The sequence below is a fragment of the Mirounga angustirostris genome, unplaced genomic scaffold (assembly GCF_029215605.1).
Source record: "Mirounga angustirostris isolate CCGP_5_RB_7025 unplaced genomic scaffold, mMirAng1.0.hap1 SCAF_9, whole genome shotgun sequence".
NCBI lineage: Eukaryota > Metazoa > Chordata > Mammalia > Carnivora > Phocidae > Mirounga > Mirounga angustirostris.
In genome coordinates this window covers 22,079,888-22,094,207 of record NW_026991717.1, presented here as the reverse complement: position 1 = coordinate 22,094,207, position 14,320 = coordinate 22,079,888, and the positions used below count along the sequence as shown (strand labels likewise).

Here is a 14,320-nt window from a genome sequence, read left to right as displayed (position 1 = left end):
GGATCTGGCTGAGTGACAGTGTGGTCTGACGGGCTGTCAGAACCTCCGAGGGCGACTGGGGTGGAGAAAGGGGGCTGCTGCCGGGGCAGGGGCAGGGGGGAGGATGTTCAGGTGTTTATGGGGAGTTCTAGGGACAATCACTATGACCTGCTCAGAAGCCCATCATTGCTGCCTCCCTGAGAGCCTACCTTTCTCCTTGATGCTGTTGGGGATGGAACTGTCAGGTAGAGCTTTTGGGCGGTGGGGGGCGGGAAGGGAGAAGAGCTGAGGGGTGGGAGTGTGACAAGCTGAAATCGGCTGAGTAGGTGGGAGGGGATAGCCAGAGGGGCACCCACTCTCTGCAAAGCCTTGTTTCCTGTAAAAGGCCTACAAAGTTCCAGGTTGGTTTCTGCCCCCTCAGCCAATTCTATACAGCTGTTGGAGTTGGTCCACTTAGGTTGCTCCCCTCCCCCACCCTAGGCCTCTCCAAGGAACCAGCTCTGGCAAATAAAATAATGAATCATAAATTTTATTTCAAAATGTAAACGTCACTAAACATGCATACACGTTAAAACAATAAAATTTACAATTTAGTTATTTTTTTTCTTTTTGCATAGGACATCATTACAATATAGAATCTATGCCATACAAAATACATACAAAGTTTTATCCAAGCAAGCCAAGGCCAGATTGGGAACTGTACAACTGTAATACTTCACTGTAGTGATCCAGAAAAGATGAAACATGGCCTTCGGAAGCATGGTGTGGTGCTGGTTAAAAAGAAAAAAAAAAGTTCCTACAGAAAAGGAAAACATGTGATCCATGGAAATGGTCTTGGACCCTTGGATTCTGCCTTGGGATTTTGGCATACGATTCCAGAGAAGCTCCATCAATGGCTTTGGATGGGGAAGGGGTCATTTGTGCGGGTCTGGGGGTGGCTGACTCATGCACCCAACACACCCACACGAGGTATTCCCAGTTATGTGGAAACACAGCAAGCTCCACGCCCCACAATGCATAGCTCGTGCTGATGCTGCTGAGCCCTTGGGATCCTCGGCACTAGGCACACGGACTCTCCAGGGTGAGGCTTGGGAGCGAAGCCACCCACCCCGACACCTGCACCCTGACCTGGGAATGGCTGCCTGAGCCCCGCTGGGAAGTGGCCCTCTCACCCCATACACAGGGCAGGCTGGGGAGGGATCCGGCCGGTACCCCCAGCCCTTGTGCTCCGAGTAGGGGAGGCCAACCTTCGGCCAGACCTGTGGTTGTCTTGCAGGCATTCAGCTCACATACTTGGGTTTCTTAAATGAGCATGTACAACATCCTGTCAACACGTCCCTGGGAAAATGCCCCTGAGCCCTGGGAGAAAGCTGCTCATGTGGTCCCCTCCCCTCCCATCCTGCTCATCTTTAAATAAAAGTAGTAAGGTTTTAAAGCTGCATGAGAAGGGGAGAGGCTGGGCAGGGCCAGCTGGACGTACTGCAAGTCTGACATTGCTACAGGGGGTCAGAAGAAACCAAGTATGGCGCCTCCGCCCTCATGGATCTGGGGCTCGAAGCTCCCACCAAAGCCAATCTTCACACCAGTGAGGGACAGGGCAGTGGGTGGGAGGAAGGGCCTCGCCCTAAATGCTGCGCAGGCATTTATCAGTAGTAAGCTGGATTGCACATCCAAATTCTGGTACAAAATTCTCTGGAATGTGTCTTGGACAAACCTTTGAAACTGAGCCTCAGAATTGGGAATATCAGTCATAGGAGCTGGCTCTTCCCAGGGCAAACCTGCTTTCAGAAATTGTAGGCCCACATCCTTGATTTTACCTTTGGAAAACAGTCACCAGAATCGCATATGGAATCTTTGGGTAGCAAAAGATGTGCGTGATCGACAAAGCATCTAACTGTTTTCGATGTGACCACTACATCAGCCCCTTTAAACCTTCCAGCACTGTTTTTGACTGAATGACTTTAAAAACGGGTTAAAAAAAAAATCAGTGATATCTGTCAGAAGTCAAAATAATCAGGTAGCCCTGTAAACAGCCCAAATCAGGAGTTAAATGACAATGGGACGCTATTGCTCAGATCACACTTTCTTGTTAGGTGGCACTCCTGCTCGCTGAGACCATGGATGAAGTCCCTGGCGAGTGCTATTACCTTTGCCGTCCACCTTAGCACCTGCTTCTGGCAAGAAAGGAGGCTGGGTCTTCTGAAGACTCTGGGCCGGGCAGCAGAGAGCTCGACTGGAGACCCCAGTTCTGCCACACTTCCCTTGGGACCATAGAAAGCCACCGGCCCTCTCTTCACGTCCCAACTGGTGGGCTGGGGGCTACCTGTGGCCTGTCTGTCCCTATCTCCAAGTCACTCCCCACTGGTCTGAGCTGTGACCCAGGGCACGGTGAGATCTGGGGACCCCAGTCCCACTGATGTTTGCACCTGGAGGCTGCACCGTGGCGAATCCTGCACCTGCCCGGTTGCATGGCCTCGGAATAAAGGGTGGGTGGTGTCCTGCACCTCAAGTGCCATAGTGGGGGTGTCGTGGGATGCAGGTAGGGCACCTCCAGGACTACATTCCCATCAAGGGCATCGCTGCCTGTCCCTACATAGCACCCTACAGAAGAGGACCCTGGGGTCCTTTGTGGAAACGGCTGTGTTCACCTGTTCCTTTCCGGATGGCTGTAGGATTCCGTGGGCATATAGGGAGCTGACAACTGGTCCCCTCACATGGCTGACGCAAAGAGGGGCTTTCTTATTTGGGATGTGAGCTAAACACCAGCCCCCTGATGGTTGAGTCCAGGGTCACTTTTAGGATTTTTTGGAGGAAATTCTCCCTTTGTTCAGGCAACCTTCATTTTGAGATCTCTGCCCCCTTGGCCTGTGAGAACAAGTCTGCTACAAAATAAACGTTTGAGTTTTCACTATTATGTCTAGGAGTCCTATGGGTTCTTCAATCACACTGAAGCCAGCAAGCATGGCCATAAACCAGAAAAATGAAAGACCCTGAAATAGACCCAGGCTGGGAAGACATTCTACATCTTAGAAGAAAATGCAGGCTGTTTCAGGAGGGTCCGCCCTATGTAACTGCTTCCGGGGGGGCCCCAGGGAGTGGCTTTCCAAGGCCCACCGCCCCCTTCCACGAGCACTCATTTCATGGTGATGAGATGCCAGGGAGAGCCCATTTAAACCTCGCCTGAGGTTCATGGATTTTTCCCACCCTTCAAGTGAGATGAATTTTAGCCCCAGATGAGTCAGGATGGTCCAACCGGAGCCCCAGGCCAAGTGCCCAGGGAAGCCAGGTGGGGATTCCCTCCAGGTGCCCTAAGTCAGCAGAGCAGTGCCCCATCTCCCAGGCCAGGCCCATAGCGGAAGGACCGCACCCTGCCATTAGACCAGAACCGCTTTGGGAATGAAGACACACTCATTTGCCAAAAATAGCCAATGCCTGCATATTTCTGTTTTAAGGCAATGTTACCCTTCCATCTATCTGACGGAACAGCCCTGGGTTATTTAGAGGAAAAATTAAATTAAGTGCTCTCTTTGGAAACAGCAAACACCCGCTTTCCCTCCCCCACCCCCCACCCCGCCTCTAAAACAAACCAGCTCTTCTTTTATTCCAAGATGACTGGGTTTAGAGTCCTTACTCCCCTTCCTATGTGCAGACAGATGTGGGGTTAGAAACCCTCCTTCTGAGATGCCAGTGGGCAGATCACAAGGAGACTCCTGGCTCCTCAAGGGGATAGCACTGTGTGGCCTCCCGGAGACACACAGCTCCCTCTCCCTGCCTTCGGGGACCCGTGGACGGTGAGCACACCAAAGGACTTTGGAATAAAATTCCTGAACCTGGAATGTGAGTTCCTGAGACATGAAATGTATTCAGAGTGTGGCTTTCTATGCCTCACACAGAAACAACTTTGGGAGGGGCCTCCGAGGGCCTTCTGGGCCTCACTTCGGAACTGGACACGAAGATCTCTCACCCCAAGCACTCAGGGCGCTCTTCTGTCCAGATCTCTCTAGGATCTTCCACCCTCTCTCCCAGACCAAACACAAGCAGGGCTGTCATGCAGCCCAAATGGGACATGACAGCCAGGGCCGTCAGCTCTGCACCTGACCCCCCAGCCCTGCTTGGCTTCCACCCACAGCAAGAACAATGCTACTGCCCAACTTGGTACCGAACACGCTACTCAGAAGCCACCACCATGCCCCTGGCCGATCCCAGGTGACACACAGTAGAGTTCGAAAGGGGCACCAAGTGCTGCATCCGGCACATTGCCACCCTTGTGGTCATTATGGGCAGAGGGTGCCGGCCCAAAGCTGCGGCCAAGGGCTGTGAGCACCAGGCAGGCCTGGGTCTCTGGGGCTTCTCTGTGCTGCCCCTCATGCCGGGATACGGTGGGGTGGACGCAGGATGGCCACAACCAAGGCACTCTGGGCCCAGGAAGCCCATCTACAGCCCTCTGAGGTCCCAAGGGTCATTCCTCCTCACCAAAATGAGCAGAGGTCTCTGCGAGATACCGCAAATCCACCCCAAACCCACACCCCCCCACCCCAACACACACACACACACACACACATACACACACACACGCGCTGTCCTGGGGGCTTGTATTTACACGCCCCAACTCTCAGGAGGAAGGGAAGGGAGGTGCCCAGGCAGCAGCACTGAGGAGGAGCCTCCAAATGTCTGCAGAGGAGCAGCATGCTGGAGCCCAGCCTGACTGCCCTGCCAGGGCTCAAGCCCCAGCCCAGCCCAGGCGGGGGCTCCCGAGAAACCGCTCAGCTCTCTGTTCTTCCTCTCCCAGCAGGAGAATGCTGGCAACGGAGCCCCTGGAGCCCTACTGCACCACGGGCGGGCAGGTGTGGGCCGGGGCCTCCCAGGCAGGAGGGGAGGAGTGGGAGGGAAAGGGAGAAGTCCAGGGGGTGCAAAGCTCATGGAGAAGCTGGAGGTTTGCTAATTCCAAGCTGGGAACACGGTGGGTCTGAGCAAAGTATTTCCCACAACTTTCTGTCTGGTGTTCCCCAGGGAGGAAACAGAATGCACATTCTCCGACAGCATTTCCCATAACATCTGCTTTACCACTCCCAAAAAGTTCCAAGTCACAATGTTCCGGTCTCTTGCTACAGAACTGTCTCTGTGAAGCACCGAGCGCTGCCACGTGCACGGCCACACATATTGGGCCTCTGGCAAGGTGGCCCAACAACCTTCCCCGCAGTTTCAAACAAAGGTGTCTTGAGAGCAGGGCCGGTCCAGGAGAACACGGGAACTGGAGGCACCAGAGACACTTTCGGACATCTCTGAAAAAGACTGGGTTCCCAGGCTCTGTTTTCCAGTCAGAGAACACGAGAGAGTGAGAGGTCTCCATGTGCCTTCTGCAGGACACAGACCATCAGGTGTCCCTACGCGGGGCACATACCTCAGGCAGGCCAAGGGCTGGGAAAACGTGGCCCGGGCCCTGTCACATCGGACTTCAGATGGTGCAGCGGGCTGATCAACCCGGGCTCGCATCTCTGCTTCCAGTGCTCTGAGAGGCCCAGAGAAAGGCTCCTGGAGGCAGGGGGAGGGAGATGGGCAGGGCCCCCGCACAAGGCGGGCACCTCTGCAGTCTCCCCAGGTGGAGTGCTTCTTCTGCCCAGTACAGCTTAAGGCATCCCTCTGAATCATCTACGTCCTGAGCCCGGCTGGGCTGCTGGGGCAGAGGCTTGGCGGCCAGGAGGTCTCCGGCTTGGGAATCTGGCCTGGAAGCAAATGTCAGTGACCGCGTCCACTCAGAACTGACTGATCAACTGACACACAGGCTGGATGCTGAGCCCCACCTGCACTGCTTCATCTCCTTTGTCCCCAGTGTGTTCCCGAACCTAACAGAAAACTCCAGAGTGCAAATCTATGTACAGAATAAGGCGGCAGGAAGGGGGTGTCCTCACTGACCTCGTGGAACATGTCCATCCCTGAGAAAGGGGGGGGTTCAACACCACTGAATCTCACCTTTGTGGGTATGTCTATTGTGCAATTTGTGGATGGTGTTTTTTGAAAATTTTTTGTTTTTTTACAAATTTACTTTGACACCTGAGGTGAAGAAATTGTTTGTTGTGTTGTTGTTATTGACTTCATAAAGTTCTCTTCTTTCTTATTACAAAAGGAAAAGACACGGCATCACGAGAGGAAGGGTGAGCATCTGCTCATGGCTGTAGTGGGGGCGGAGGGTCCTCGGCCAGCCCCGGGGTGGGCGGGGCGGAGTGGGGCGGGGCTCCCGCAGAGGGGGGGTGGGGGGCAGGGCGCCCGGGGGGGCGGGGCCCCGGGGCGGGGAGGGCGGGGAGGGCGGGGCTGTGCGGCCGCGGGCGGGCAGGGGCCCGGCTCAGGGCGAGCTGGCCGGGCTGATGGTGGGGCTGCTGGCGTCCGAGCGGCTGTAGTCGCTGAGGGAGCCGGTCCGCGAGCCCCCGCTGCGCCGCTGCAGCATGCCCGGGTGGAAGTTGGCGTGGCGGCGCGCGTGCTTCGTCAGGTGGTCGCTGCGCATGAAGCGCTTCTCGCAGATGGGGCAGCTGAACTTCTTCTCGCCCGTGTGCGTGCGGTAGTGCCGGGCCAGCTCGTCCGAGCGCGCGAACTTCTTGTTGCAGTCCTGCCAGCTGCAGGCGAAGGGCCTCTCACCTGCGGGTGACAGGGCAGAGCGTCAGTCCCCGCTCCTGGGCCTGCCCTCCACGCAGCCCGCTCCTCCCCACCCCGAGATGGTCCCCGCCTTCTGCGCCCTGTCTCCACCGGCCTCTGTGACAAAGCCATCAGGGCAAAGGTGTGCCCTGCCAGTGCCCTCCATCTGGTACCCAAGGAAGGCAGCAGACACCTCCCAGGATGAAATGGCAGCATCTCAGGTAATGTGAGTGCAGGGCCCAAGGCCCCTGGTCGTGGCACCCAACAGCCTGTGTAGGCCCCCTGACCCTGGCTTGTGGGGAGCTCAGGCCCATCTTCAGGATCAAAGATGGGGAACAGGAGTGAAGGGTCTAGGGCCAGGAAGGACCTGCAGGTCTGCGCAAGTTCAGCTGCCCCACACTGACCCTAGGGGAGCCACACTTCAGAGCCCCACACCGCTCAGGGCCAAGAGACAATTCCCAAACCCAAGTGCCCGACCACCATCCTGACCCTTCCTCAGTTTCCTCACCTATAACATGAGGAGCACAGGCCAGGGAATTTCCTTCTCTTGTTGCCCTCTCTCTTACATTAGTTCCAACGTGGCCAACAGGCAACAGCCAGCAGAGCAGGAGACTACAACAGGCTCTTGCAGACCCAAGCACCAAGACAGACAAGGGTAGCTACTCAGAACACTCCATGAGTGGGAGGTAACAAATGTCGGTTGCAATCAGGAGCGCCCCCCCCCCATCCCTTCTTGCTCAGAGCAAGGAACAGGCCAGCATTTACCTAGGCAAACTATGAACCACAAAAAAAAAATGACATCAACTGCTCAGAAAGAACCAGCAGGAGCTCCTGGCACCCCAGAATGCAGCCCTTATGGCACGGGGGGGTGGCCACACAGCCACCCTTCCAACCCTTTACTTTGCCCTCCCTCCCTCACTCTGGCCCTAAGGCCAACAGCCAGTCCTCGAAGCTGGCCTACCTGTGCCTGGAGGAGGAAATCCACACCACCCACCCCAAATGAGCCCATCAACCTTAAATATAAACAAACACCCAAGGATGGCCAGATGGCCAAGGAAAACCAGCAGCATGAAAGGGAGAAGTCCAAGAGCAACAAAACAAAGCTTACTCGAGAGGAAAAAGAGTGAAGCCAGGAGACAGAAGAGAATGTCAACCTAAAAATTCTAATTAGTATTCTGAGAGAAATTTCAAACAAAATTCATGCATAAAGCAAACATGATACCATCAAAAGGAAGTTCAGAGAACAAAAAATAGTGTTTAGAAATTGAGAGTATTGGGCGCCTGGGTGGCTCAGTCTGTTAAGCGACTGCCTTCGGCTCAGGTCATGATCCTGGAGTCCCGGGATCGAGTCCCGCATCAGGCTCCCTGCTCAGCGGGGGGTCTGCTTCTCCCTCTGACCCTCCCCCCTCTCATGTGCTCTCTCTCTCCTCTCATCCTCTCTCTCAAATAAATAAATAAAAATCTTTAAAAAAAAAAAGAAATTGAGAGTATTGTTGCCCAAACAAAAATTCCACAGAAAAGCTGGAAATAAACTCAAGGAAATATCCCAGAAAAATGGAACAACATTAAAAAGGTTTTGGAAATACATGAATGTTGCTGCATTCTCTGTCTCCTAGTAATGCGAAACTAAGAGCTATGTGTGGTTGTATATGTTCTTATTGATTTTCTGGGAGTTTTCTTTGGAGGGGGAAAGGGTGTGTGTTGGTGGGGAGGATTCAAAATCAAGTAGGAGAGCAAACCATCATTTCCCAAACCTATATAACAGTTACAAATGATAGTTCAGAGTTACAGGGAATCAATCCTGGGGATGCAATATTCAACTAATTTCTGTTTGTTAAAAGAACAGAAAAAAAGGGAGGAGAGCAAATTATCAAAGAAACAAGAAAATGGTATCTGTCAGAATCAAATAAGACTAGCTAGCACAGATGCGGGCAGGGTAGTGAGTAAAGGCTCCTGCTATGAGAAATTCTGCAATGTCAGAACACTGAGTAAAAAGAGACCACAAAACTTATTAGAAAGAGGTGAGAAACAAACACCAAGTTATCCGTAAGGGAATAAGACTTCTCATAAATCACAGTGGATTCTAGATGACAAAGAAATAGGTTCTTCCAAATTTACCTCTCAAACTCCAGCAAAAATAAGAAAAAAACCGAGAAGTCAGAGAAGTGAGTGAAAAATGAAGGGGTGTTTAGGAGAGTGAGGCAGAGACCTGGGGACCACTGAGGCAGGATTCATAGGGGGATAGTTCCAAGAAGAAAGTGAGTTCCATGCATCAGAGAGTATGATCAAGAGACTGAATAAACTTCAGGATATAGTGAAGGCACATACTATTCTTTGGTTAAAAGAAAAAAGAGAGGCAATTAGAAACTCCAGGAAAAACAGAAGACATGCAAGAAAATAGGGGTCTAAATTTGAAGCAAACTAAAATGCTACAAGACTATGAGCAATCAGGGAAGAGCTCTGAGTCAAACACTAGTCTAAGGGTTTTTTGTATGTTATATTATTTATCTTTCACAACAACCCCTGAGGCAGCAGGAGGGAATGAAATCCCTGTACAGGCCCTGGCATATGGAAGTAATCTTTCCATAGTCATGGTCATGTGAACCCTAGCACTAGCTAGTTGTCAGTGCTTAGAATCAATGTTATAGACAACTGACTCATGGCCCCAATAGACAATGTGGATTTACAAGAAAGGTAGGAACACATACATGCATAAAGGAAATGTCTAAATGAGGTTAAAGTTATAAGGATAATCAACAAAAAAATTAGAATAATAACACATCCATCAATTCAGGAGGAGGTGAGGTGAGGGGTAGGAATGAGGTAAATCCTTAAATTTTATGGAAGGGAGATAACAGATCGTATCTAAATCTGATACATCAAAGAACAGTAAAAAAAAAAATATATATATATATGTGTATATATATATATATATATATATATATATATATATATATATATATAGTTTATCAGAAACCACCAACACAACTAAAATCAGAGCAGTGTTGGTCTCTGGGGAGTGAGGCTGCACTGGGAACAGGATTTTTGTTGTTGTCCTTGTAAGCTCTTCTGTGTTATGTGTCTTTTTAGAATTGAATATATTGTTAATTGGTTCTGGGGGGAAAAATCTTGTCAACAAAAAAGTTTGAGAAATGCTGCATGCTAAGTCTACTCTAGGAACTTCACAATGCACATTGGTCATTAAATGTTTGGAAAGGTCCAGCATTAAATACAATGGTTTCATTTCTGTGTGACTGGGTGCTGAGTTCAAGAGCTCAGTGTGCCAAGTGTGATGGATGAGGTTCAGACCTGTCTTCAGGTGGGGTAAAGAGTGCTCCCCCCAAAAGATGTCCAAGTCCTGATCCTTTGAACCAAGGAATCCTTGAATCCCTTTCCTTATTTGGAAAAAGGGTCTTTGTAGATATAATTAAGGTAAGGATCTTGAAATGAGATCACAAGTGTCCTTAGAAAAGAAGAGAAGGGGAAAGGACACAAAAGAGAAGCCAAGCGATGACAGAAGAGATTGGAGTGATGCATCCACAAGCCAAGGAACAGCAAGCATTGTAGGGCAGCCCCCCAGAGGCTAGGAGAGAAGCATGAAATGGATTCCCACTTCCCCCCTGCCAGCAGAGCCTTCAGAAAGAATAGAGGTGGGCAGGAGAGTGAGTTGCCAACACCTTGATCTTAGACTTCTGCCCTCTCAAACAATGAGAAAGTGCATTTGTGTTGTTTTAAGCCACACAGTTTATGGTAATCTGTTATGGTAGTCACCGGAAATGAATATACTACCCCATCCTCACAGTGGGGTACACATGGTGATTCCATGATGTCACACACAACCAGATCGTGACGCTGTGCCTGGCACATGCCAAATGCTTACCCTTAAAATGTTAAGCTATTATTTTTGCTCTTACCTTTTATTTTTGTCACCCGTGTCTTCTCAAATTTAAGCCTGTGGTGGGAGTAGGGGAGGACAAACCCAAATTCAGACTCACCCTTGCTTTCTAAGAAGCCCTGGGCCCTCACGGGGGCTTGTCCTTTTCAGGGTCCTTATGCTTGCAGCTCTGGGAGGCATGTGAGGCAGGTATAATTATAGATGGGCTACAATGATGTCAGGGCCACAGAGAACTGCAGCATCCAACACCATGGGATGCTGGTACCGGGTAGTCTGGAGTGGCAGAAGGTAGGGAAAGCCAGCATCACGCGTAGGCCAGCACATGGCTCTTGGTCTGTCTGGGCGTCAGCAGCTCGGCACTTTTATTGAACACAGACCCAATGTCTGGCCCTGGGGACTGGATCCTGATGCAGACAGGGTCCTCCCTGTTCCATCCTTTATACCTCTGTCAGTCCATTCCAGGAGGGCAGATGGCAACAAACTGACCCACAAACAGATGAATAAAACACTTAGAAGTTATGATTCATCCTGGTTAGGAGCAGCACCAGGGTCTGGCTGGGCTGGTGACATTCAAGCAGTACCCAGGAGGCTAATGAAGAACAGCCAGGACAATCGAGAATAGGTGGGGAAAAGGCAGCCTGGACAGGGGGACGGTCACCCATGATGGTGTTTCTCATAATTGTAGAGAGGGACCCAAAGAGTGTCTGTTTATGTGGGTTATATCCATTGATATTTATCATATTAGAAATTAAAACAAAAATTCAAACTCAAGCACACATTCCAGTAGCCAACAGAGGGATGATGTCATCACACATCATTTAGCTTTTGGAATATTCCGTTTTATTTTTTTTTCAGAGAATCAAGGACAAATAATGTTACTATTTTGAAAATAGTTTTGGCCTCATGGCCTCCTAGAAGGGTCTCAGGTTACCTACAGGTGTCCCTAGGCCTCCCTTTGAAAACAACTACTCTGCTAGGAATTGGCCCCAAGGTGGTGTGACTGGGCTGAGTGAGTATAGAGGGAGCATACCCAGCCTGGAGTGGGGGCCCAGCAGGTCCAGGCCCTACAGGGAGTCGGCCCTCCAGACTAAGTGAACCCTAGCTTCCCTCCTGCTGGGCTCAAACTCTGCATCTGCTTTCTCTTGGGCATGTGATGGGGAGACAGCAACAGCACCACAGGGCCATCACAAGGAGTGTGTGCAGTCTAGCTCAGAAGTGACACTGGCCCTCTCGGGACAGGAAACCTAATCGAGGATTCCAGAACCCTGAAGGGAGTTCAGCCCTCCTGCAGCATCCTGCCTGAAGCCTAAGCCTGGCATGGGCCCACTCCAGTCCCCCTGCCCTCACTTTCCAAAGAAGGGAGGGCTGCAGGGGCCAGGATTGGGGCCGCGGGACTGAATGGTGAGAGGGTCCTGGGAGGGGGAGGCAGAGTGAGAGGAAGGGGATAGAGGTCAGGTTTTATGGGGCACAGGGTGCACAGGGAGGGAGGGAAGCTGGGGGAAGGCTGGGGTCACTGTGGGGGGCTGGGGAAGGGGCCAGGCCGTGCTCAGGGTGGAGGGCCTTGAGGGTGCCAGGGTGCAAGGGCCAGGACTGCGGGTCAGGGGACAACTGGTCTGTACAGGGCGGGGTGCTGTTGGCGTGTAGTAAGGGGGGGCAGCTGGGCGGCAGGGGCGCCAGGGCCAAGGGCTTGTGGGGCGCAGGGCGGGGGTTATATAAATGTTCCCTGGCGCTGCAGTGAGGCTGTGAGAGCGATTGCCTCATCTTATCAGGGAACACTGCGTCCCACATGCTCCTCTTGCCCAAGCCACAGGCCTGGGCTGGGACAGCTTGTTCCTCCCAGAAGCCGCAAGAGGCCAGCCTCGGAGCACAGGGGCTTTCCTCCTGCTTGAGCCCCTGACTGGGCACCCAGCCCTGGGCCCTCCCCCCTCACCCCCTTCCAGGTGGCCTGCAGGTGCAGCTTGGGAAGTGTGCACGATCCAGCTCATGCCCCGAGCTCAGGCCCGGGCCACAGTGAGACTCCCTCCAGCTCTGACCCCTGTCCAAAGGGCATGCTCCCAATCATCTCAATTGCTCCAGCCCGTTTTGGCCAGACCGCCAGGTCCTACAGGTGAGTGGGTCCCTCCCGGCTCCCACGGCACCTGCACACGGCTACTCTTCTCTGTCTGTGGGCCTCTTGTGGGCAGTCCTGCGGCTCCTCTGGCATTGTGTCCCAGTGCCTCACACAGAGCCAAGGCCAGAATCATGTCTGTAGACTAAAGCCTTTTCTGCCTGTGGGCAGTAAGTGCCCTGCCCTATTGGCCCCCTCGGCCTCCTGCTGGCTCTCTACCAGCCAGGGCTCTGGGAAGCCTCGCTGAGCTCCCATCTGTGGATGAAAGAAGGGAGGGGATGCATCTCTGAACAGAGGGCCCCCAGAGGGAAGGGCAGATGGCTCCATCGACTTAACAGGAGGGCCTACTCACATGACCAGACCTCAGTGAGCACAAGGAATCCACAGAGGTGTGTGTCTGGGGAGTGATGATGAGGGGCAGGGCTGGTCAGAGAGTCAGAGGGAGGCACAGGGAGAGGCTTCCACAGACTTGCAGCTTTTCCCGGCCTGCGAGGGCCCAGCACCCAGGTCCTGGCTATTCACTGCCAGCAAGTGGGCTGTCATTCATCACTAGCTAGCTCTGACCTGTGGCCACTGGCATGGGGCCACTTCCAGCTCCCCACATCAACACTACCATGTCTGTCACTCCGGGGAATCCCTCCTGCTCACCCTCCCACTCTGGGGCAGCTTGGCAGATGGCCAACCACTGGAGCCAATCAGCTGCCAGCCTCCAAGGAAACCCAGGCCCACAGGCAGCCTCGGGGTCAGCAGAAAGGCCTGTCCCCTGTGGTGGAAAGCAGACTTTCCTTTCATTAGGAGGCCACTGACTACTCCACTGATCACTGAAAATGCCCGCAGTCTATAGCCCCACATGGAGCTGACATGCAGGTGCCTTGTCTCCTAGGATGCCCCAGTTGGAAGCCCCTCCCCACCACGGTACAAATGAGGGAGGTGAGGCCCAGTAGGATGGAGAGCGGGGACCGCCCCCCCCCCTTGCCCTGGGACTCTGCCTGTAGCCAGAGAGGTGCTTTCTGCATGGAAGCAGCCCCTGCAGTGGTCAGCCCCCGCCTCACCCCTGCACCCCTACTCATTTGTTGACAGCTCCAGGGGCTGTCATCTTGCCTGTTTCTTCTCACAGTTACTGTGAGACCTAAGTGGGAGCACATACATGCTCATATGAGCGACACTGTTATCACCAGTTGGACAGGGGGCTGCTCCTGGACTCCTGAGCCCCTTGAGGGGAGCTCTCATGAGCAAGCCACTGGCAAACATGAGTATTCATCTTTGCCAGAAGATGCCCCAAGGCACTCTGATCTGGTGCGGCTGTCATGGGTGCGGGCACACCAGTATTGCGGGTCACACGCTGCCTCACACTCCTGCACTGAGCAGAGGTGGCAGGACGTGAGGGGAGATTGGACATTGCTACACACAGCTTGGAGGCGCAGTTAAAACAAAATCTGCCTTTCTACAATAGATGCAAGTGTACTTTTAAAGTAGGCATTTTTGGTGTTGCTTTGCTTTGTTTTGGAATAGGATAACTTGATCCTAAAATTCATACAGAAAAACAAACAGAAACACCGAGGAAAACTGAAAAAGAATGATGTGAGGGTGCTAGACCACCAGACATTCAACATACTGCTACACAAGCTGGTAACTGGCCGGTGGAGAGGAGCAGAAATGGCAGAACTGGACCCCAAAAGAATGGGAAACATGTTTAGCATAAATTAACATCT

General features: G+C 52.6%; 1 protein-coding gene across 1 annotated transcript in view; it reads right to left on the bottom strand.

The window, feature by feature from the left end:
* Window positions 1-492: 492 nt before the first annotated feature.
* Window positions 493-14,320, bottom strand: part of KLF13 (KLF transcription factor 13) — a 50,621-nt gene continuing 36,793 nt past the window's right edge. Inside the window, exon 2 of the mRNA XM_045899559.3 lies at window positions 493-6,609. Within this exon, the coding sequence (XP_045755515.1) occupies window positions 6,320-6,609 (290 nt within the window). The 3' untranslated portion in view covers window positions 493-6,319. The remainder of the gene's footprint in view (window positions 6,610-14,320) is intronic.